Consider the following 24,589-nt stretch of genomic DNA (forward strand, 5'->3'; position numbering starts at 1 on the left):
GCAGGAGAGAGATCACTTGATCATTGCCTGTTAGGTTCACTCCCTCTGGGGCACCTGGCATTGGCCGCTGTCGGTAGACAGATACTGGGCTAGATGGACCTTTGGTCTGACCCGGTATGGCCGCTCTTATGTTCTTATGTCATTTCACTAAAACTGAACATACCTGTTGGAAATTTGGCAAATTTAGTGGAATTCTGTTTTGGATTTAAAAAAAAACAACCCTCTGACAAAAAGCATTTTGACAGGGTTGAAAGGCTCCGTTTTGATGTTTTCATGTGGGAACAGTTTAAGTTTTTGTTTTGACATTTTTTCCATACTGGAAAATTGACCCCTTCCCCCACCCTCCAAAAAAAATTAATCAACACTTCAAAATCAAAACAAAACGATTCCATGGCCCTGGAATGAACTGTGTTGGGAACTTCTGTTTCGCAAGACGTTTTGCAATGTGTTGGCACTCATCCGACTCAGCGCAAATTTAGACAGCGTAGAATTGCTTATTAAATGGTTCCCATGCAGCGCTCGCTCTGAAACCCTCTCTCACCCAGAGCTTTTGCCCTGAAAAGTGAGACGTGTGTTCCCATTAGGGACTTTGCACTAGCCGTCGATTTCTATAGAAATTTCGGGCCTGTCATCTGGTCCAGCCCCCGAGGCAGGATTAAGTAGGCTCAGGCGAGCCCAGCTCCTCAAAGGTATTTCAGACGGAAGGAGCCAAGATGCTAAGAGTTCGGTGTTTGTACTGTAGCTAACGCAAAGGGGGTCCTGCTCCATCCCTGGGGTGCCTCGATGATACTGCAATACTCCTACTAAATTCTGCAGCACCTACTGCAATCGGTCCATGACTGATGCGACAGACACAGCAACTAATTATAAAAAGAGGATGATAGAAAACACGGCAACAAAAATCCAATTTTTGGTTCCTTTTTAAACGTTTGGAAAGATTTTCCAAGGCAATTTTTATGTCACAGTGACGGGCTCAGGCTCTCGGCAGACTCAGGCAGCGTCGCTGCATCAGTTCTCTTTTTCTGTTTTTGTCAGGTCGTAGATGTAAGATCCTTGTGACCCTCTCTTCCCTAGTAAACTAAGAAAGACTCGAAATTAGGCCAAGTTTATAAGGATTTATTTGATGAGCCGAGTCACATGGGCCCAGAGCGGCAAATGGATTTGGGCACTTAACGCCCATGGGGTCTGGACCATGGAGCAATTAATTATTATTATTTATGTTATTAATCGAGCTCATAATTATTATGTGAAGTAACTATTCCAAGTTTTACAATCGCAACTTACAATGTCTCATTCGGGACCTGTGCTAAAAGAGATATGAAAAAAATTCTGATGACAAAATGACAATAAAAACTCTGTGAAAAAACACAGGCGAAACTATGACAAAGTGGGAATGTTCTTAATGGTCTCTCTGAATACGATGTGGGTGCCTCAGTTTCCCCTGTGCAGTTCTTAAGTATCTCAGTGATGAGAGAAGGGGGTGTGATTGTTTCAGAGCCCTAGATGGACAGTGTGACGGATCTGCACAGAGAATGGCGACACCCTGTCTGCTGGCAACTGATGGCCTGAGCCCTCCCCTGCAAGGTGCCAACTGAAGGGGTTGGAGAACAAAGTGGTCAGTTGGCCTCCTGGTCCGGAAAGGGGACGAAGGCCAGAGGAGGGGCTGGAGAGTTCCAGTTTGGAGCTGGCTGGGGAAACAGAGGGAGGCCCAGACCTGGAAACAGAGGGAGGCCCTGGTCCCCAAAGTGGACCTGACTGAGGGGGTCCTGCTCCCTGTACCTACAAGCTCTGGTGTGGACTGTGTTCCTGTCAGCTAAAAAAACCTGCTGTTGTTCGGCTGGCTGAGAGCCCCGGGGGATCGCAGGAAGAGGGGTGCAGGGCCCTGACTCCCCCGCACTCCGTGACTGAAACCAAGAAGTCGGACGGTCGCTGCTTTGAAAAAGTGGCAATTTTTGTCATTAAACACCGCAGGGGACTCTACGATGGGGCGCAGCGCTGGTTATTTAAAAACAAGAAAAAGATTTCAAAATTCACTTCTGTCTCAGAACAGGATGGCCGGAGGAATGCAGGGAACTGTTCAGAAAAATGAAATATTCCCAAAAAGATTTTGTTTCAAACTTTAGCATTTTGTATATAAATTAAATAAATTAGATTTATCACATGACTTGGCAAAATTCATTAGTTCTTTAACTAAATTAGACCGGTAAAATAGATGTTTGTTTTTAAGCAATCAACCCAGGTATCCTGCCTTCCAGCCCCCCCTGCTCTAACCCACCAGCCCCCACTCCCCTCCCAGAGCCGGGAAGAGAACCCAGGAGTCCTGGCTCCCAGCCCCGCTGCTCTAACCCCCCAGCCCCCACTCCCCTCTCAGAGCCGGGGAGAGAACCCAGGAGTCCTGGCTCCCAGCCCCCCCTGCTCTAACCCACCAGCCTCCACCCCGCTCCCAGAGCCGGGGAGAGAACCCAGGAGGCCTGACTCCCATCCCCCCCCTTCTCTAACCCACCAGCCCCCACTCCCCCCCAGACCCAGGGAGAGAACTCAGGAGTCCTGGCTACCAGCTGCACCCCCTGCTCTAATCACACCACACCACTCCCCCCCCATAGGGCCAGGGAGAGAACCCAGGAGTCCTGGGGCTCCGCCGCCCCCCCTGCTTTTTCTGACCCACCAGCCCCCACTCCGCTACCAGAGCCGGGGAGAGAACCCAGGGAGATTCCTGGCTCCCAGCCCCCCCCTTCTCTAACCACCAGCCCCACTCCCCTCCAGAGCTGGGAGAGGAACCCAGGTGTCCTGGCCTCCCCACCCAGCCTGCCTTAACCACCAGACCCCTCTGAGTGATTGTCCACACCGCATCGAATTCCCGGTGGTCCCGGACCCCAGCTGTTGCCGGACAGCCTGATGTGGTGGTCTGCGGGGTCCAGGGCCAAACGCCAGGGCGGGACCCAAAGCCGCAGCAGAGTCAATTTTCCCCCTTGCTCCTACCCCCCACCCCGGTCTTCCTGTTTCTGCCCCATTAGCCCCCCCCACCCAAACTCCTACTCCTCTGGGTCAAATCAGCTTCCTTTGGCAGACACAGACTATTGGTGTCCTCTCTTTCTCTCGTGCATCATAGTCCCACAGACTCAGGCAGCGTCGCTGCATCAGCCAGGCTCGGGGGAGCTCCCCTGTCTCACAGCGATGGGCTCAGGCTCTCGGCAGACTCAGGCAGCGTCGCTGCATCAGCCAGGCTCGGGGGAGCTCCCCTGTCTCACAGCGACGGGCTCAGGCTCTCGGCAGACCCAGGGACAGGTGCTTTCCAGCATGTTACTCGCTGGACTTGACTAGCAACGCAGATCAATGCGCTTCCTTCCCTCCCAGCCCAGCCCAGCTCAGCCGGCCTGGAGCTCCGACGCCCGAGCAGGAAGCGGGTCGCTGTTGATGGAGCTGCCAGCCAGGAGGCGACAAGGCCGGTGAAAGCTGGGCCCGTTCCCAGTGGCCGCCCCGTGACCGTGACATGTCAGCGGAGAGGAGCGAGGCGAGCTGAGCCAGGCCTGCATTCAGCTCTTCTGTTTACCCCGCTGCGGGGATCAAAGCGGCCAGTGTTGCGGGCGAGAGGGCCTGGCAATCGAACTGAGCGCGCCTGCCAGGGATTTGCCAGGTGGGGAAAATGAGGCACAGAACTGGGAGGGGGGGAGAAGGAAGCTTGTAGGACAGAGCCAATGAGACTTCGCTGCTCTCCTAATCTCTAGCTGTTGGCTTCCCACAGGAGGCCTGCCCGAGTCTGTAGAAAACCCGAGACAATCGCTGTGCCTGTAATGTAATCAAAGCTTACCACAGACCTCCACTTCCTGCAGCGGGGCAGAACCCAGGCGTCCTGGCTCCCCCCACTCTAACCCCCCACCCCCATTCCCCTCCCAGCCCCAGGGAGAGAACCCAGGAGTCCTGGCTCCCAGCCCCCCCCTGCTCTAACCCACAGCCCCCACTCCCCTCCCAGTGCCAGGGAGACAACCCAGGAGTCCTGGCTCCCAACCCCCCTGCTCTAACCCACCAGCCCCTACTCCCCTCCCAGAGCCGGGGAGAGAACCCAGGAGTCCTGGCTCCCAGGCCCCCCGGTCTAACCCACCAGCCCCCACTCCCCTCCCAGAGCCGGGGAGAGAACCCAGGAGTCCTGGTTCCCCCTGCTCTAACCCCCATTCCCCTCCCGGAGCTGCGGAGAGAACCCAGGAGTCCTGGCTCCCAGCCCCCCTGCTCTAACCACCAGCCCACACTCCCCTCCCAGAGCCAGGAAAGAACCCAGGAGTCCTGGCTCCCAGCCCCCGCTTGCTCTAACCTGCCAGCCCCCACTCCGCTCCCAGAGCCGGGGAAGGAACCCAGGAGTCCTGGCTCCCAGCCCCCCCTGCTCTAACCACCAGCCTCCACTCCCCTCCCAGCGCTGGGGAGAGAACCCAGGAGTCCTGGCTCCCAGCCCCCCCTGCTCTGACCCAGCAGCCCCCACTCCCCTCTCAGAGCCGGGGAGAGAACCCAGGAATCCTGGCTCCCAGCCCCACCCCGTGCTCTAACCACCAGCCTCCACTCCCCTCCCAGAGCCGGGGAGAGAACCCAGGTGTCCTGATGGCCAGGCTACCCAACCCACCCCCCCACACCCCTATTTGCATTCCCAGCTCCAGGATCTTTTTGATTTTTTTCTCATTTCCATCCTGGGCCGCAGCCAGTTCACGCTATAAATCAACACGGCTCCAGCAGACGAGGTGGAGACATCCTCCGGGTTGCCCCACAGGCCCTGCCCGGTGGGTCGTGCCACAAGCACGGGCTGGAGACCAACGCCCTTGTGTGCTGGGGGGCTGTGGGGCAGCACGGTTGGCCTGCACTCTGGAAAAATCCCCCCCAAAGGGGAACCGAGCTGAGATCTGGGCTGCGCGGGGGACAGCGCCCCACTGAGGCCTTCTGAGCTTGGGGACCCCCCTCGTCCCTGTCCGGCGCAGTGAAGCCCCCCCAGCTTTGGCCAGGATCTAAGCAGAATTCCCGTCCTGCAAAAAATTCGGGGCGTCCAAGATTGGCTTTAGTTTCTGGGGCCAATTTCCACGCGAGACATGGTGTCGAAAGGGGTCCCCTAGACTCTAAAAAGGGTTTCGGTGCTGGGTCCAGCCACCTTTTGAAAACATCCCAGGCTCCCGCACGCGGAAAAAGGGATAGTGATTGGGCATCCCCAGGGGAGCCCCCGCGGGCCCTCGCCACCCCGATGTCCCCACTGCTGCTGGCGGCAACGCTGCCTTCAGAGCTGGGCGGCCGCAGAGCAGCAGCTGCTGACCCAGCCCCGGCGATATTGCGATCTCACGACCTGCCGGCGACAGGACCCCCCCAGCCTGAGAACCGCTCTGAGCCGCTAGTGATTATCCTCCTGGTGGGAGACAGGTGAGATCCCCGAGGTCAGCAGAAGGGAATTTCGGCCCGAATGGCGAAACGCCGCCAGAACAAACAATCAACTGACCCAAACCTACAGGATAATAGGATTACAAGGCGCAGCCGGCGTGGATTTCCCAGGAACCCGCCAAACCAAGCTAATTCCAAGCAGCCTCATGGCGCAGTGGACAGGATACGGCATGATTGTCGTTTGGCGTTTGACACAATCCCCTGCCCAAACTAGCACCATGTGGTCTAGATGAAATTACTAGAAGTGGGTTGACCAGATGTCCCGATTTTACAGGGCTAGTCCTGATTTTGGGGTCTTGTTCTTATATAGGCTCCTATTACCCCTCCACCCTGATTTTTCACACTTGCTGTCTGGTCACTTTCACAAGAAGGTGGGTGCACAACTGGTTGAACGACTGTCCTCAAAGCGTAGTTACCATGGTTCACCATCCCGCTAGTGGGGGGTGTCCCGCAGGGCTCACCCCTGGAGTTGGTCCATTTCGATATTTTCCTGGATCCCTTGGCAAACAGAGCGACCTGAGCACGTGTTTAAAATTTTGCAGCTGGCCCTCAAGCTGGGGAGGGGGCAGTCGCACTCTGCAGGCCGAAGGCAGGATTCGAACGCCCTGCAACAAAACGGGAGAATTGGCTGGAAAGGAACGAGCTGCTGCTCAGTAAAGACGGGGCGGGGGGGAGCCGGAGCCGAAGACTTTGCCGCTGTTAAGGGCTGGGCTGAAGACGACGTCATGAGCATCGGCAGCAAAGGAGATTTGGGTTCGATCTTTCTAACTTCAAGGGAACGAACCGCGGGAGGTTGTGGGGTCCTTGTCACTGCGGGGGGGGGGGGGGGCTTTTAAGGCTTAGTTGGCCAAACCCCTGTCAAGGCTGCTCGATGTTTAACTTGGTGTGACGAAGAGGGACTGTTCTTAATGTTTCCTCTGAATACTGGGTGGGTGCCTCAGTTTCCCCTATGCATTTCTTAAGTCTCCTTAAATGGCTGACACTCTGTCTCCTGGCAGCTAATGGCTGGGGCCCTTCCCCCTGCAAGGGGATGCTAAAGGTGTTGGAGACAAAGAGATCACGGGACCTCCTTGCCCGGGAAAGGGGCTGAGCAGAGAGGAGGGGCTGGAGGGGGTTGTGAGTCTGGAGCTGGCTGGGGACGAGGAGTGAAGTGCAGACATGGGGGTCTGGCTCACTGCCCCCCAGAATGGACCCGGCCGAGGGGTCTGGTTCGCTGTATCTGCAAGCTCTGTTTTAGACTCTGTTCCTGTCATCGAATAAACCTCGTTTTGCTGGCTGAGAGTCACGTTTGACTGCAAAGGGGCGGTGTAGGACCCTGTGGCTTTCCCAGGGACCCTGCTGGGTGGGCTTCAATTCTGGGAAGTAGCACGGAGGGGCGAGGAGGATTGCAATGCTCCAGAGGGAGACCCAGGAGGGCTTCTTGCCCTGAACAAGTCTGCTCCAAGGGAGAGGAGGCTCCCCAGAGTCCTGCCTGGCTTAGTGGGGAGCAGTTCCAGAGCATCGCCCAGGGGCTCTGTGACACTTGGCCATGCCTCAGCGCAGGGGGCTGGATAACATGACCTCTGGGGGTCTCATCCTGCCCTACATTTCTATGATGTAGTTACAAAAAAATGGGTGGAAACAATCGAATTGGTTTTTTTTTCCAAAATAAAATTTTACCAGCCCTGCCACGGTGCTGCAAAAAGTTTCTATGCCCACCAAACAGTATTTCCAGAAGGAAAAAAATGAGCCATCTGAGCCAATTAGATGGTTTGCGTGGCGCAAGACCTTGGGCGGTGGCTTTCTGTGTTCTCCGGCTATCGCTGCACCAAGGGGCTTAATTGCTTTTGGCATTGACGCCCAGGAGGATCGCCCTTAGCAAACAGCTTCCACGAGGCCCTCGGCGGCCTCCAGCATAACAGCAAATCTGGCGGCAGCATCATTGGTCTGGATCCCTGTGGAAAACTGACCCCTTCAAAGCCCCAGTCCCAGCACAGCAGCATGCACCCACCCCTCCCAGCCCCCACCTGTGGCCTTCTCCCCCAAGCCCCAGAGAAGAGCTGCCCCCATCTGCCAAGCAGGGGGGAATCAAGCTGGACAGACACTAAAGGCCTGATCCTCCAGCCGTCTGTGCCCCCCGCCCCCCCCCGCCCCTGTGCGACAGAGCTATCAGGAATGGGACCCCCAAACACACTATGTGGGGTCCCAGAAACATGCCAGGAGGCACTGGGTCTGCTGGATTTGACACCCGGACCTTCATCACATTGGAGGGAAGGAGTGTGGGGTCTGGTGGGTTAGGTCGGGGGGTGGTAAGTGGTTAGAGCAGGGGGGGCTGGGAGCCAGGACTCCTGGGTTCTCTCCCCGGCTCTGGGAGGGGAGTGAGGGCTGGTGGGTTAGAGCAGGGGGGGCTGGGAGCCAGGACTCCTGGGTTCTCTCCCCGGCTCTGGGAGGGGAGTGGGGGCTGGTGGTTAGAGTGGCAGGTGCTGGGAGCCAGGACTCCTGGGTTCTCCCCAAGCTCTGGAGGGAGTGGGGCTGGTGGGTCAGAGCAGGGGGGCTGGGACCAGGACCCTGGTTCTCTCCCGGCTCTGGGAGGGGAGTGGGGCTGGTGGCAGAAGCAGGGGGGCTGGGAGCCAGACGACCTGGATTCTCTCCCCGCTCTGGGAGGGGAGTGAGGGCTGGTGGTGTCAGAGCAGGGGGGCTGGAGCCAGGACGCCTGGTTTTCTCTCCCCGGCTCTGGGAGGGAGTGAGGGCTGGTGGGTCAGAGCAGGGGGCTGGGAGCCAGGACTCCTGGTTCTCTCCCCGGCTCTGAGAATGGGATTGGGGGCTAGCGGGTCGGAGCAGGGGGCCTGGGAGCCAGGACTCCTGGGTTCTCTCCCCGGCTCTGAGATGGGATTGGGGGCTAGCGGTCGGAGCAGGGGGGCTGGGAGCCAGGACGCCTGGGTTCTCTCCCCGGCTCTGGAGGGGAGTGGGGCTGGGGGGTTAAGTTGGGGTGCAGGTCAGCTTCTTGGCTCCTGAGGGCCGGGAGATCCGGGTCCGGGAACCCGGCGCCTTCCATGGCGGAAGCGTGGGAACCACACGTGCGTGGCTCGGGCGACAAACAGCCCATTGTCCCGTGCGGAGCCGGCTCGCCAGAACTGTCAGGCAGGTGACGGGCGTCCCGCGAGGGAGGGATCCACCGCCGCACAAGGGAGGCTCTGTGCGGCCTGGCGCAGGGCCTGGCCAGAGAACCCAGCTCGCCTGCCCCATTGCAGCTGTGTGCCAGGAGCCCCGTAGGCGGGGAGCGCCCAGGAAGGAGGGGCCGCTTGGGCACCTCTGCTGGGGGCAAAGGGGTGTGCACGGTGCAGTAACCGGCACCCACAGTCACTATTTGTTAGTGGGGTTGGGAGCCCACTGGCCAGGCACCGTTCCGGACCCTCTTTGAATGGGATCAGGGCCCCATGAGCAGGAGGAGGCTGTGGAGACAGAGGGGAGACAGGCCTTGCCCCACAGAGCTCCAGGCTACATAGACTAAGGAGAAAATACACCTGAGACTCCCCCAGAGTGTGAGAAGAACCCAGGAGTCCTGGCTCCTAGCACCGCCTCTGCTCTAACCGGCCAGCCCCCACTCCCTCCCAGCGCCGGGAGAGAACCCAGGAGTCCTGGCTCCCAGACCCCCTCTCTAACACACCAGCCCCCACTCCCCTCTCAGAGCCAGGGAGAGAAACCCAGGAGTCTGGCTCCCAGCACCTGCCACTCTAACCACCAGCCCCACTCCCTCCCAGAGCCGGGGAGAGAACCCAGGAGCCCTGGCTCCCAGCCCCCTCTGCTCTAACCCGCCAACCCCCACTCCCTCCCAGCGCCGGGAGAGAACCCAGGAGTCCTGGCTCCCAGCCCCCTGCTCTGACCCACCAGCCCCACTCCCTCCCAGAGCCGGAAGAGAACAAGGAGTCCTGGCTCCCAGCCCCCTCTGCTGTGACCCGCCAACCCCCACTCCCTTCCAGAGCCAGGAAGAGAACCCAGGAGTCCTGGCTCCCAGCCCCACTGCTCTGACCACCAGCCCCACTCCCCTCCCAGGGCCAGGAAGAGAACCCAGGAGTCCTGGCTCCCAGCCCCATTTGGCTCACACAGAAGCGGGGTAGTACCCCGCCCCCAAAAGACTAGTGGTCTGGCAGGCGGGTGCCCTCAGGAGCAAGCTGGTTCCTGGCTGGGACGTGAGCGCCCCCACCCTCGCACCCCAGTGATCCTGGCCCAGGATGCCCCCCAGGCCCATGCGGGCGAGGCAGGAGAGCTCTGTGGGGCTGGCACCGCGCCAGCCGCCCACACCGCTTGGCTGGTCCCCACTCCTGCGCCTTCCCCATCCGTCCGGCCGTGCCCGTCCCGAGCTGGGCCAGGCCGCCCCTCCCGGGCCCTGGGCAGCCGAGCTACCTACCCCCCTCGCACCTCTGGGTCAGAGGATGCACTGGCTGGGAGCCAGGACGCCTGGGTTCTCCCCCGGCGGTGGGAGGAAGTGGGGGTTGGTGGGTCAGAGCAGGGGGCTGGGAGCCAGGACTCCTGGGTTCTCCCTGGCTCTGGGAGGGGAGCGGGGCTGGTGGGTCAGAGCAGGGGGGACTGGGAGCAGGACTCCTGGTTCTCCCCTGGCCCTGGGAGGGAGTGGGGGCTGGTGGTTAGAGCAGGGGGGCTGGGAGCCAGGACTCCTGGGTTCTCCCCCGGCTCTGGGAGGGAGTGGGGCTGGTGGGTCAGAGTAGGGGGCTGGGAGCCAGGACGCCTGGGTTCTCCCCTGGCTCTGGGAGGGAGTGGGGGCTGGTGGGTCAGAGCAGGGGGGCTGGAGCCAGGACTCCTGGGTTCTCTCCCAGCTCTGGAGGGATGGGGTGGTGGGTCAGAGCAGGGGGGCTGGGAGCCAGGACTCCTGGGTTCTCTCCCCAGCTCTGGGAAGCGAGGGGAGTGGGGGTGGTGGGTTAGAGTAGGGGGGGCTGGGAGCCAGGACGCCTGGGTTCTCTCCCGGCGCTGGGAGGGGAGTGGGGCTGGTGGGTCGGAGCAGGGGGGGGGCTGGGAGCCAGGACTCCTGGGTCTCTCCCAGCTTCTGGGAGGGAAGGGGGGCTGGTGGTTAGAGCAAGGGGGGCTGGGAGCCAGGACGCCTGGTTTCTCCCCGGCTCTGGGAGGGGAGCGGGGGCTGGTGGTCAGAGCAGGGGGGCTGGGAGCCAGGACGCCTGGGTTCTCCCCGCTCTGGGAGGGGAGCGGGGCTGGTGGGTCAGAGCAGGGGGGCTGGGAGCCAGGACGCCTGGGTTCTCTCCCGGCGCTGGGAGGGGAGTGGGGGCTGGTGGGTCGGAGCAGGGGCGGGGGCTGGGAGCCAGGACCCCTGGGTTCTCCCCGGCTCTGGAGGGGAGTGGGGCTGGTGGTTAGAGCAGGGGGGCTGGGAGCCAGGACGCCTGGGTTTCTACCCAGCTCGGGGAGGGGAGGGGGGGCTGGTGGGTCAGAGCAGGGGGGCTGGGAGCCAGGACTCCTGGGTTCTCTCCCCAGTCAGGTTGATTTTGTGCCTATCACTTTCCCTCCGTGTGCCTCAGTTCCTCTCCTGCAATCCCCCCCCCCCCGTCTATTTAGGCTGGGGGGTGGGGCTCTGGAGCAAGAACTCCCCCGTTGTGGGTCTGCGCAGCGCCTGGCCCCACAGGGCCCCGCTCCCACGCACGCGTATCCACGCAGCCCAGCCTGGCGCAGCCTGGCACCCTGGCCGAGCGCCCAGCTGCTGCGGGGAAGATTGACAGGCCCACCCCAGCTGGGGCCAGCGGCCAGGGGCTGGTCTCATGGTGCCCCAACCCTGCCCCCCCTTCAGCCAGGGGGGTCCTGCATCCAGCTGATCCTTGTGCCGCTCCTTAGAGGGGGACCCCGGCCTTGAACCCTGGGTGCGAGAGTTGCCACCCGGTCCTGCGGGCGAAGGCTTCTGCTCTCTGCGCCCAGGACAGGCGACCCGGCTGGGGAGGAGCAATCGCAGGGCCCTGAACAGCCCGGCTGGCGCTTGCCAGGAAGTTGCTGCTCTGGGGATGCAGACGAGCCCGGTTCAAATCTCATACAAATCCCTTGCCTCAGTTTCCCCATTTGGCAAATGGGATTGAAAACCCTTCTCCGGCTCGAGCCACCACACTGTTGGGCGGCAGTGCCTTGTTAGAGGTCTGGGCCACGCCTGGCATAAGGGAGACCCCCATCTTGGGGGCAGCCATGCAGGGACTGGCGGGGGGGGGGCACCTTATCTCACCTTGTATGACTGAGTTTAAACAACACACTGGGAACAACCATCGGCGACAGCTGCGCAAGCCCCTGGCGGATCCCGGCTCCATGCCCCCCCTTCCTCCTCTCCACTAGCTCACCCAGCAGATCTGGGGCGGGGGGGGGGGGGGCAGGAAGCCCCGTGTGGAAAACTGATCCAGCCCAGATCAGAGGATCAGCGAGGGTCCCGGCTGTTGTTATGGGATATGGGGCAGGCCCGCGAGTGGGGCAGGGGCCGGCGCTGGCTGACCGGACGCGGCCCACAAGCAGTTGTCTCATGCCTGCCCCACATATTTTGGGCAGTCGGGGGGGGGTGCCACCGGGCACACTAAGGACCCCACTTTCCCATGCTTTGCTTACACCATCATCCAGGAGCACACCGCGCCAGGTTTGGGGTGCCTGTGGCCTCACCCTGGGAAACCCCCCACTGGCCTGAAAAGGGGGGGGTGTCCCCCAGGCTCAGTCAGAGCCCAGCACAACGCAGACCGTGAGCTCCCAGCCACAGGTTCGGGTTTTGCCTCTCTCTGTTCCAGCCCAGAGAACCGGCATCTCCGCTGCTTCCGGCACGTGCACCTTTCCCACTTTTCCTGCGGCCAGAAAGGGCTAATGCGACCCAGGGACGCGTAAACGGGGGCCTCTCGAGTGGAAGCAGAGAGGGGATTTTACCTGTCGATTTAGCCCTGCTGGGATCCTGGGTCCAGCTCTGGTGCCCACAATTCGAGGCGGATGTGGATAGATTGGAGAGGGTCGGGGAAGAGGCGCGAGAAGGATAAAGGATTCAAAAACCTGCCTTGGCGTAAGAAATGCAAGGAGCGCAATCAAGGAGATGGATTTGGCCCTGCTGGGATGCGGGGTCCGGCTCTGGTGCCCACAGTTCGAGGCAGATGTGGATAGATTGGAGAGGGGTCAGGGAAGAGGCACGAGAAGGATAAAGGATTCAAAAACCTGCCTTGGCGTAAGAAATGCAAGGAGCGCGATCAAGGAGATGGATTTGGCCCTGCTGGGATGTGGGGTCCGGCTCTGGTGCCCACAGTTCGAGGCAGATGTGGATAGATTGGAGAGGGGTCAGGGAAGAGGCACAAGAAGGATAAGAGGATTCGAAAACCCGCCTTGGAGTGAAAAATGCAAGGAGCGCAATCAAGGAGATGGATTTGGCCCTGCTGGGATCCTGGGTCTGGCTCTAGTGCCCACAATTCGAGGCGGATGTGGATAGACTGGAGAGGGGTCAGGGAAGAGGCGCGAGAAGGATAAAGGATTCGAAAACCCGCCTTGGCGTGAGAAATGCAAGGAGCGCAATCAAGGAGATGGATTTGGCCCTGCTGGGATCCAGGGTCCGGCTCTGGTGCCCACAATTGGAGGCGGATGTGGATAGATTGGAGAGGGGTCAGGGAAGAGGCATGAGACGGATGAGAGGATTCAAAAACCCGCCTTGGCGTGAATCACTAGAAGTGCTCTCAAGGAGACGGTTAAGGGGGGACGACTCGATCCCAGTCTACAAGAAGCTACACCGGGACCAAGCGTTTAATAACGAGCTCTTCGGACCAGCCAAGAAAAGTCTGGGGATTTTTAACGGTGATGGTAATTAACCACGGGAACCATTTACCAAGGACCCTGGTGGATTTTCCATCACGGATCATTTTTAAATCAAGCCTGGACGTGCTTCTAAAAGCTCAGCTCTGGGAATTAGTTTGCGGGGGCCGTTCTGCAGATCAGACCAGGTGATCACCAGCGTCCCGGCCGGCCGGGGTGGGGAATCTCCAAATCTATGCACACGAGGATTCTTCTAGAGTGGAAATTTTAAAACCGGGGCTGGATATCTGCTCAAAAAGCTCAACTGCAGTTCAAGGAGGAACGAACCCAGAGCAGTGCCCGGGGGCCTTGCAGGCTGGAATCAATACGACTTCCTGGCCATGTTCCTCGAAGATGTTTAGACCCACGTCTCCTGCGCGTATGGGGCGGTTCGAGCTGCGCCGAAGGCCCGAGAGGATGGGGGGGCAAGCCGGGAGAGCTGTCTCTATAAAAGCCGCATGTTTACAGGAAGGAGCTCATAAAAACTCATTCGAGATAAAAAGCAGATAAGAGAATACTTGGAAGACGCAAGTGGTGCCAATGAAATGGGTCCGGCTGATACGGAGCCCAGTGGGAAAGGAGCAGCTGAGGATTTCACCCCCTCCAGGCAGCGCAGGGGTTGTTTACACGCCCGGGAATAGCCTGAAGGTCGGTTTGATTTTCACCCCCAAACACGGCGGGGCAAGCAGCCATGTCTGCTTTATGTATTGCCGCAAATCAAGCTGATTTTTTATTTAAAAAAAGACCAATTCATTCTTACTGCACCGTGTAAAAATACATCCAAGTTTATGACGTGTCGGTGCGGGAAAAATATGAGACTTCTCAAGGCCAAGGCCAAGCCTCCCTTTCTGTGGTCACATCGTGCCAAAACCCAGCATTTAGACAGCGCAAACATGGCCCTGATTCTCAAACACCAGTGAGAGAGAGAGAGAAATGGGGGGCCCGGCCATTACCGGCCTGCGCGTCTCAACTCCGTTTGCTCTGGAAGCGGAGAACAAAGAAGGGGTCGGGTCTGCAGCTCAGCAGGGTAGCTAGAGAGGCCGGCGAGCCCCCGTGTCTCAGAGCCAGGAGAAGCCAGAATGCCGGAGAACGGCCAGCCGGGATCCAGCCATCAGCTCCGGGCCCCTCAGCGCAACCATTTCTCAAGTGGCAGGACCCAGACGCCCCAGCCCCAAACGAAAAATTGGGGCTTTGATGAAAAAACATCAGAATTTTTAAGCCCCCCCCCCAATCCAGTTTTTAGGAGTCCTCAAAACTCCCATCCAGCTTCCACAGAGCACGTGAAACAGCTGCCTTGCACCCACTTCCTGGGAGCCCCTCAAAGTTGGGAATTTTCGTTGTAGTTCGCGGTAGCTCTTCTGGGTCACCCAGAGGACACCACCTCCCAGAAGCAAGAGTTCAGCGTGGGCCAGGAGAGGTCAAGCTGGCTGGCCGGGACACAACACATGAATTATGGGTGGCCGGCGGCCAGCCCAGAGGGGAGAGGACCTGGCGAAGAGGCTGAAATGAGGACAGCGGCTGGGAGATTCGTTAAGAGTTTCCTGCTCCCACGTCTGACCACGAGCCGAAGCCACCACTAGGGCCTGGATCGACAGGGCTTCGCTCAAGCGAAGGATTGGACCCTGCTGGCGCACGGAGAGACGGGTGAGGGAGATTCACGCCGGCACAGACCCTTGGGTTAGGCCAGAAGGACCCGGGAGACCATCTAGCTGGACTCCCGCAGGCCATGTGGCCTCATTCACCCTATACCCCCCGGGCTTGGCACGTCTGCCCCCCTGGATCCGAAGACCCCAAGCGACGGGGAAACCTGCAGCAAGCCCTGGGAGCTCTTGGGAGACGTTTGAAAGATGGGACACTCCCAAGCATTTTAGCTGATACTTTGGCCTGCCTCTTCCACCCCAGCCACCCGCCTCCTGCCGATACCAGGGCACAGCCCGGCATCGCTCCCTCTTACAAACCAGAGCCTCAAGGCTGTTCCCCAGCCCCTGGGAAAGAACGACTCCCCGTGGCGCTCAGAGCCTCCCGTCCCCCAGAGCAAGGATCCCTCTCCTAGCCTGCTATTTCCGCACTGGGAGACGGGATCCCGCCCGGGCCCCAGATGATGGCCAAAGGTGGCAAAGATTTGCCGCCAATAACCCCCGGGTCTTATCCAGCCAGAGAGCCCCATGTGCTTTGCAAAAATCCGCAGCTATTTTCCCGTCCGAACGGCTCTAGCTGCAACTCCCAGCCAGAAAGTTTGGTCTGCCAGGTGGAAGAGCCCCCGGTTATCAAATCCCTGCTCCCCGCGGAGGAACCGACCCCACAAGCTATTTCAGAGTCGCCGCTTCCCAGGCTCGAGCCCCAGTGGTGGTTCCTAGAGGTACAACCTTTCCGGGGGGGTCCGGATGCACTGGGGGCGCCCCCTTGACTTTGCAACTTTCACACCTTTTTTTAATGGGGTTTTTTCCCTGGAATTTCTTACCCTTTTTACAAGGGGGGGGGGGATAAATTCCACGGGCTGAAAATACCCACCTCCGTGTGACACAGCAGCAGCAGGATTTGAACTCTAGCCCTCACCCCAGCCTGCTCTCCAGGGACCAGCTCCAGGAGCTGGCGGCTGTAGAAGGTTGTTATCTCAAGAAGGAGAAATCAGAACTCAAATCCCACTGATTTCACAGCTGAGGCGGCAGTCGGCCACTGTGCCATGAGGGGAGAGGGGCACAGGCAAAGGTCCCCACCTGCTTTCCGTCTCAGCCCCATCCCGGGACAAAGCCAGACCCCTCCGGGCAAACATCCTGCTGCCTAGCAAAGGCTGGCCCCATACAATCAGCCACACCGGGCGGCTGCTAGCTCCCCCTTCCCCAGCAGCAGACGCAGGGGCAAGAACAAACGGGCGATCACCCGGCTGGCAGGGCCTGCATGCGAGACCTGCCTGCCATGTGAAGGGACCAGCTGTTTACGCTGCAATCGGCTGGATTGCCATGGGCTGTGCCCACGTGTTTACTGCTCCTGGCCAGAGTCCGGGGTTCAAGGCGAGCCGCTTAACGCCTGAGAAGTTTATTGGCCAGGAAATGAGCTTTGGCAGGTTAAGAGGATGGGAAGAAAGGGCCCATCGCCCGTGGCCTCCCGCCTGCGAGGGGCACACAGCTCTGAGGACTCCATTGACTCTAGCTCCCGCCCCCTGCCTGCGGGGAGATGGTGCCCTCTCTCCCACCAGCGTGTCCCCCCTGCTGAGCCGGCCGGGAGCGGGCAAAGCCGAAATCCCGCTGCGGGTCAAATCAGAACCAACCTTTATTTACATCGCGAAGGCAGCGGTTAGAGCAGGGACAGGAGGGGTGCGTGTGGGGCGGGGGAATCCTGGCGCAGGGGGGCCTGAGACGGAGGAGCCCGGCGGCCGGAGGTCAGACCCTGCCCCAGCCCCCTGCAGGGGAACCACTGCCCGAGCCCCCCTCCTCCCCAGCCATCTCCCCCTGCTGCCGGGGAAAGGGGGGCCGGTCGATCGCCCCCCACCACCTCTCTGGCTGAACCCCTATTGCACTGATTAGCCCCCCGAGCACGGGGGGGATCCCAGGGAGGAATCGCCTCGGAGGGGGAAGATTAGTGACTCGGAGCGGAGTTAGCGCGTGGGCTCCCGGGCCCGGCGGGACGCTCCGGAGGGCTACGATTTCGACTTGGAGATGGCCAATCCGATGAGGCCGGCCAGGCCGGCCACGCCCAGCGCCATGCCGCCGACGATCGCCATGCCCACCAGGCCGTCTGCGGAGAGAACACAGGGCTCAGCCGTGGGGGCGGGGCCTCAGCCCGCCAGGCCCCGCCCCCTCGGTAGCAATGCATGCTGGGATGCAGAGAGGCGCTGGGGCCCGGCTGGAATAACCGGGGGCGGGGCCGAGCGGGAGCCTGGATTTCGGGGGGCAAGGCGGGAGGGGGCTCACCTTTCTGCATGGCCTTGTCGATGAGCTTTTCCAGCTCCAACGCCTGCGTGTTCGTGGGCTCCGTCTTCAGCAGCCCCCGGATGTACTTCAGGGCCTGCTCGTACTCCTGGGGGGCAAGGGGGTGGTTGGCACCCACGGTACCTGCCCCCTGCCCCCACCCCCTCGATCCTTCCCATGGCATAAGCCCCGACCGGGCTCCTCCCATCCCGTTACCCTCCTCCCACTGATCAGCGTTGAGCATCGCCCCCTCCCTGCTCTGAGCCCCCGCCCCGCCCCACCCCTCTCCCCCCGGGGCCCGGCCCTTCTCTCGCCTATCAGGGCCTTGGGGTTTATGAGCTGCGGCGGCAGAGCCCATAAACCCGGCCATCACAGGGCCCCGCCCGGCCCAGCTCCAGCTCCGCCGACGAGCTGCCCTGCGATAAGGCGGGGGCGTCCCTGGCCCGCTCCCCCCACTGGGATTCAGCAACGGGGGGACCCTGGCCAGGAAAGTTAACCCACCTCCTTTCTGGCCCCCCAGTCTGCTCCCTGCCTCCCTCTGCGGACACGGAGGGGGGAAAATGGGGCACGGGCCAGGGCAAGCTGGTCCTCACCCCCCAGTCTGTCCCTGATCTTTGAGGGTCCCTGAGTCCATATAACCCACTCCCTGTGCTCCCCAGCCTGTCCCTGATCTTTGAGGGTCCCCGAGTCCATATAACCCACTCCCTGCCCCCCCGAGCCTGTCCCTGATCTTTGAGAGTCCCCGAGTCCATATAACCTGCTCCCTGCACTCCCCAGCCTGTCCCTGATCTTTGAGGGTCCCCGAGTCCGTATAACCCGCTCCCTGTGCCCCTCAGGCCTGTCACTGATCTTTGAGGGTCCCTGAGTCCGTATAACCCACTCCCTGCCCCCCCGAGCCTGTCCCTGATCTTTGAGAGTCCCCGAGTCCATATAACCCACTCCCTGCACTCCCCAGCCTGTCCCTGATCTTTGAGGGTCCCCGAGTCCGTATAACCCGCTCCCTGTGCCCCTCAGGCCTGTCACTGATCTTTGAGGGTCCCTGAGTCCGTATAACCCACTCCCTGCCCCCCCGAGCCTGTCCCTGATCTTTGAGAGTCCCCGAGTCCATATAACCCACTCCCTGCCCCCCCGAGCCTGTCCCTGATCTTTGAGAGTCCCTGAGTCCATATAACCTGCTCCCTGTGCTCCCCAGCCTGTCCCTGAGTCCATATAACCCGCTCCCTGCACCCCCCACCCTGTCCCTGATCTTTGAGAGTCCCTGAGTCCGTATAACCTGCTACCTGCGCTCCCCAGCCTGTCCCTGAGTCCATATAACCCACTCCCTGCGCCCCCCACCCTGTCCCTGATCTTTGAGGGTCCCTGAGTCCGTATAACCTGCTCCCTGTGCTCCCCAGCCTGTCCCTGATCTTTGAGAGTCCCCGAGTCCATATAATCCACTCCCTGCCCCCCGAGCCTGTCCCTGATCTTTGAGGGTCCCCGAGTCCGTATAACCCGCTCCCTGTGCTCCCCAGCCTGTCCCTGATCTTTGAGAGTCCCCGAGTCCATATAACCCACTCCCTGCCCCCCGAGCCTGTCCCTGATCTTTGAGGGTCCCCAAGTCCATATAACCCGCTACCTGCACCCCCCAAACCTCTCTCTGATCTTTGAGAGTCCCTGAGTCCATATAACCTGCTCCCTGGGCTCCCCAGCCTGTCCCTGATCTTTGAGTATCAGAGGGGTAGCCGTGTTAGTCTGGATCTGTAAAAGCGAAGTGGGTATTCACCCACGAAAGCTCACGCTCCAAAACGTCTGTTAGTCTATAAGGTGCCACAGGATTCTCTCCTGATCTTTGAGGGTCCCTGAGTCCGTATAACCCACTCCCTGCGCCCCCCAACCTGTCCCTAATCTTTGAGAGTCCCCGAGTCCGTATAACCTACTCCCTGTCCCCCCTGAGCCTGTCCCTGATCTTTGAGGGTCCCTGAGTCCGTATAACCCGCTCCCTGCACCCCTCGAGGGTACCCGAGCCTGTATAAGCTGCTCTCTGTGCCCCTCAAGCCTGTGGCTGATCTTTGAGGGTCCCCGAGTCCATATATCCTGCTCCCTTTGCCCCTCTAGCATGTCCCATCCAGCACCCAGCCCCTAGGCACAGCTTCCCAAGCCACCCCAGGACCTGAGGGGCAGCCCCCACCCCCCACTCACTTTCAGCCGGTAATTGGCCACGGCCAGGTAGAAGACGTAGTCCCGCTGCTCCTCCTTGCAGCCTCTGGGCACCAGGTCTAGAGGGCAGAGCGAAGATGGGGTTACTGGGGGCTCTGGCTCCAGCCCCCCCAGCCCCCCGATTCAGGGCAAGGCAGCAGGGCCGGGGGAGAACCAGGCAGACAGAACCAAGGAGGGGAGACCCTGGCCAGCCTAGACTTACCGGGGCCGCCCTGCCTGGCAGCACGGTCCCCGGAGGAGTGGGCAGGCCTGTGCTGGGTGTCTGCCTCAGTGGGACAGGCCGGGCAGGGCCGGGGTGGGACCCCAGGGGGGAGCAGGCGCAGCGCGTCACTCACCCTCCAGCAGCACGATGCCCTTTTTGATGTCGTCGTTGTATTTGCTGCGCACCAGGCACCAGGCGTATTCGAACTGTGTCCCCTTGGAGACGGTGCCCCTGCTCAGCTCAGCGTTGTACTTCTTCTCGAAGCGCTGCGGGGAGACGGCAGAGTGAGACCCCCACCCGCCCGCCAGGACCCAGCTTGGGGACACATGCGGGGCCAGGGGCAGCGTCAGGAACCTCCCGCCCGCCAGGACCCAGCTTGGGGACACACGCAGGGCCAGGAACCCCCCACCCGCTGGGACCCGGCTTGGGGACACACACAGGGCCAGGGACAGCCCCAGGAACCCCCCACCCACTGGGACCCGGCTTGGGGACACACACAGGGCCAGGGAGGGGGGTAAGAGTTGGCAGAGCCAGGCCTGTCACCCGCTAACCTCCATACCCACCCCTAGGTGCCACAGGGGACAGGAGGGGAGAGGAGAGAGACCCACACTTCCCCCACTCAGGTTCTCTCCCTCGGAGGTCCGGGAAGTGGGTCTAGTGTTAGCAGCAGGGAGCGGGAGCCAGCGACTCCTGGCTTCTCTCCTGGCTCTGGGAGGGGAGTGGGGGTGGTGGTTAGACAGGGGGGCTGGGACCAGGATCCTGGGTTCTCTCCCCGGCTCTGGGAGCGGGGTGGTGGCTGGTGGGTTAGAGCAGGGGGGGCTGGGAGCCAGGACTCCTGGGTTCTCTCCCCGGCTCTGGGAGGGGAATGGGGGCTGGTGGGTCAGAGCAGGGGAGGCTGGCAGCCAGGACTCCTGGGTTCTCTCCCCGGCTCTGGGAGGGGAGTGGTGGCTGGTGGGTTAGAGCAGGGGGGGCTGGCAGCCAGGACTCCTGGGTCCCCTCTGTGAGCCAGGGAGAGGAGTGGAGTCTAGCTGGGGAAAGAAGCCAGGATTCCTGGCTCCCAGCCTCCCTGCTCTAACCACTCTACCCCGCTCCCGTCCCCAAGCCGGGGGCAGAACCCTGGTGGGCCCAGGCTGGGAAAGGAGCACCACAAATCCCTAGCTGGGAGCATTTCTTCCCCGGAGCCCGTCTCCCTCCTGGACTGGGCCAGGCTCTAAGAGGAACAAGCTCCCTCCAATTCCGGGTCTCTGATGTCACATTTCACCCAAGCCAAACCACACACTCAGCTACTGCAGCGAGCGCGGCGGAGCAACGGGCGGCTGGGCCACCCCCAAACCCAATCCCGCCCCCGCTAGGCCCAGGGTACCAGCCTCCGCCACCCCCTTCCTTTTTCTCCCACACGTCCCTCCCGCTCCTGTGTGTCTTGCGGGCTAAATGCCTGGTATTCACACCCTGCCTGCTGCCAAGCCGGGAGTGGCTGCAAAGTGCTTGGGAGGAGAGGATTCAAATTCAAAACCATCTGGAGAAAAGGTCTGAAGTAAACAGGATGAAAATTCAAGAAGGAGAAGTGCAAAGTGCTCCATGGAGGAAGAAGCAAGCAGTCACGCGCACACAAAATGGAAGGAGCACTGCGGAAATGGATCGAGGGGTCACACTGGATCACAAGCGAAACAGGAGTCAGTGTAACCCTGTTGCAAGACAAGCGAACATCATTCTGGGCGGTATTAGCAGGAATGTTGTAAGCAAGGCACGAGAAGCCATTCCCCCGCTTTCTCCACACTGCTTCGGCCTCAGCTGGAGCAGTGCGCCCAGTTCTGGGCACCACGTTTCAGGGAAGAGGTGGCCAAATTGCAGCGAGTTCAGAGAAGAGCCACAAAACTGATTCAAGGTCTAGAAAGCATGAAAAAAAATGTGCATTGTTTAGTGTGGAGAAGAGAAGCCTGAGAGGGGACATGATCACAGTTTTCAAGTCCATAAAAGATTTGTTACAAGGAGGTGGGAGAAAAATTGTTCTCAACCTCTGAGGACAGGACAAGAAGCAATGGGCTTAAACTGCAGCAAGGGAGGTTTAGGTCGGACATTAGGAAAAACTTCCTAACTAGCAGGGTGGTTAAACGCCAGAATAAATTGCCCAGGGAGGTTGTGGAATCTCTATCATTGGGGATATTTAAGAGCAGGCTGGACAAACCCCTCTCAGGGATGGTCTAGATAATACTGAGTCCTGCCTTGAGTGCAGCGGACGGGACTAGACGACCTCGCGAGGTCCCTTCCAGTCCTACAATTCTGTAATCGTCACTCAACACATGCCTGGCAAAGGAGCCTTTGAAACCCTCCCCCCACTAATTGTTTGCTGATCGTTAATCCCCTTGCAGGATGGCATTCAGCATTACGAACCTAGGCCGGAATGATACGTGGCTTGCAAACACGGCAGAGCGAGTCGTTCAACAGGTCCGGCCTAAACCGAGGAACCTGCGTTTGATTTGCTGACCGGCCTGAATACTCGGGCCCAAGCCAACCAAGGTCCGTGTTTCCGGGCGATGGATAAGCGAAGCAAAGGTCAAATTTTCGGAACAAATATTTGATCTTGACATTATACCTTTATTTCATCTCGTCCGCCCCTCAGGCCTGAGAGTATTCAGCGACATCTGAGCCAGCGACCAAGAATGAGAGACCCATACGCCCTCCTCTGGCCCACAGCAACGGGCACTGCCATCGACTCGCCAGCCCGCGGCTCCACCTTCCCGAGACAGATTTTTTCCCTATTTTCCCAAGCAGAAGGTGAGACTGGGAGGACCTGGGAGCTCAGCGGCATGAAAAAACAACAAAAGGCCACTGCAAAAACGTGGCCAAATTTTAAAAAACTAACCAGGGAATCCCCCATCACGGGAGGTTTAGACAAACAGAATTTCCCCATCGCTGGCCAGGTTTTCCATCCAGATGGGCTGCTTTTTCCTCGGATCCGCTGTAGTTCGAGCAGGAAATCCAGGCAGCGATCCGGCCGGTGTTAGACGGGTGGTTATCTGGGGGGGCATTGGGGCCGTGGGATCTATGAATACAGGGAGCTCGGCGATCCTTGCGCTCTGCAGCCCCCTCGAGCCACAGCCAGCCCCCGCCATGGCCAGCGTCACTGCAGCGTTAGCCGACTCTTTCCCACAATTCCCAGGGAAGAGATCAGGGGATGTCTCAGCTCACCTTGGTAAAAAGAACCACAGGGTTACGCCCCTCCAAGTCCTAGCAACAGACAAGCGGGGTGGCAGAGCCCCAGACAGGACCCGGTAAGTCGAGGGGTCCGCTCGGCCCGTGGCGCCGATCGCCTGGGCTAATGCTTCAGGGACACGGGCCCGCTGCAGAACTCGAGGACTAGAACCACTTCGGCGCGGGCTAGACCGTTACTTCGGGCCTTCCTTCACGGGCCACGGCGGAGAAGGCTCGCCAGCACGCTCCTTGCCGTTCCGAAAGACGCCAACCGCTTTAATCCCATCTCACGCTTCAGGGGCTCACCCGCCGGGGGCAGGAAGGAATTCCCCGCTCCCACGCACAACCGGCCGGCTGGATTCGCTAGGCGTTGGGGTTGCCTTCCTCTGAATCCTCCACGACGGGCGAAGGCGGGACAGCAAAGCCTCTTTCTAGCGACCCGGTTCTTGCTCATAAGTTCGGGGCCCAGTCGATCCCCAGAGCGGGGTTCAGGAGGGAATTTCCCCCTGATTGGCAGAGATGTTGGGGGGTTTTTTTGCCTTGCTGGGTGGCGCGGAGGGCGGGCCACCTGCGGGGTCACCCTGGCGTGCGTTGCCCAGGTCTCTCCCGCGCAGGGAACAATTGAGTCTCCTGAGGACTGAAATGTTCGGTCTGGCCTGGGCTACCCAGGTCAGTCTCGATGCTCTAACAGGCCCTTGTATGAAAATCTCCCCCTGCCTCCACTTCCCTGCCCCCCCTCCTCCCATCCCAGCCGCTAAAGCGACTGGCGGACAAACAGTTAACCCTGCAGCCTTCCGCCCCACAGAAATGAATAGGGGATTTCCCCTCCCCAGGCTTCCCCATTCCCCACCCCCGGTGTGACCAGCAGAGGCGGCATCGGGGCTGTATCTGGAAGGCCGTTTTTACGATCAGCCGTCCCGCCCTTGCCAAGTGAGAGCTGGCAGCTTTGGAGGTGCCACCGGGCACCCGCCTGACCCCCACACTCCTGCCCTAACGCTGTGTTTGTGACGACTGAGAAATGCTCTTTGCATTGTAGGCTTCCCCCGCCCCGCTCCATGGAGGAAATTAAACCTGGATTCCTTTGTTTCAACACCCCCACACTTGCAACACCACGGCGCAGGAGCTGGGACATTCCAAGCAAGGGTAACGGCGCGAGCCCTGCCGGGCCGCCCGCTCGCACCGCTCCCCACTGGCCACCTGCCATTCTCCCAGGCGGGCGGCGCGGCCTAGCAGACGGAGCCCCGGGACCGCCGGACACTGGGGATCTAGTCCCAGCTCTGTTGGGTGACCGCTTCCCCACTTTCTGTGCCTCAGTTTCCCCCGTCTGGAAAACAGAGAGAAGAATCCTGACCTGTGTGAAGCCCCGGGGATTATTTTAAACCAACTGCCCCACAAAGTCAGTGGCCAAGCAGGCGTCGGGGCAGACTGGCCGACTCTGGGCTTTCTGGAAGAGAAGCTGGTTAGTGGGCTCCATCTGGGGGAAGCGAGCCCAGGAAGGTCCCTTGCCAGTCTCCAAGCCCCAGTCCCAATGGCCAGGGGCCACGTGGGTTTGCTCAGAGGACACGAAGGGTTCGTTACAGCCTCGCTCCTCGGGGGGGATCCCCAGTAAAACCACAATGGGCTGGGGGGGAGCTGCAGACCAGGGTGCAAAATGCGGAGCGAGAGGAAGGCTGGTTTCTCTGTCTACATGGGGGTGGGCAGTTTTTGGCCCGAGGGCCACATCGGGGGTTGCAAAAGGGTATGGAGGGCCAGGAAGGGAAGGCTGTGCCCCCCAAAAAGCCTGGGCCCCGCCCCCATCCGCCCCTTCCCGCCCCCCTCAGAACTCCTAACCCATCCAACCCCCCTCCTGGGACCCTGCCCCCCATCGAACCCCCCCGCTCCCCCTCCCCCCCCTGCCCCC

The 24,589-nt window shown here is 60.4% G+C and overlaps 4 protein-coding genes across 5 annotated transcripts in view; 2 read left to right on the forward strand and 2 right to left on the reverse strand.

Moving 5' to 3' along the window:
• LOC116836046 (uncharacterized) overlaps positions 1–24,589 on the forward strand; it is a 441,820-nt gene that overhangs the window by 194,985 nt on the left and 222,246 nt on the right.
• The window catches only part of LOC116836047 (uncharacterized), a 445,785-nt gene that overhangs the window by 159,432 nt on the left and 261,764 nt on the right, over positions 1–24,589 (reverse strand).
• Positions 1–24,589, forward strand: part of LOC116824745 (uncharacterized) — an 864,335-nt gene that overhangs the window by 50,776 nt on the left and 788,970 nt on the right. The window lies entirely within an intron of this gene.
• Positions 16,444–24,589, reverse strand: part of FIS1 (fission, mitochondrial 1) — an 18,467-nt gene continuing 10,321 nt past the window's right edge. Inside the window, exons 2-5 of the mRNA XM_032799415.2 lie at positions 19,631–19,763; positions 19,278–19,354; positions 17,103–17,208; positions 16,444–16,926 (exon numbers count right to left, since the gene is read on the reverse strand). Of these exons, the coding sequence (XP_032655306.1) occupies positions 16,829–16,926; positions 17,103–17,208; positions 19,278–19,354; positions 19,631–19,763 (414 nt within the window). The 3' untranslated portion in view covers positions 16,444–16,828. The remainder of the gene's footprint in view (positions 16,927–17,102; positions 17,209–19,277; positions 19,355–19,630; positions 19,764–24,589) is intronic.

Source organism: Chelonoidis abingdonii, chromosome 11 (genome assembly GCF_003597395.2).
Source record: "Chelonoidis abingdonii isolate Lonesome George chromosome 11, CheloAbing_2.0, whole genome shotgun sequence".
Taxonomy (NCBI): domain Eukaryota; kingdom Metazoa; phylum Chordata; order Testudines; family Testudinidae; genus Chelonoidis; species Chelonoidis abingdonii.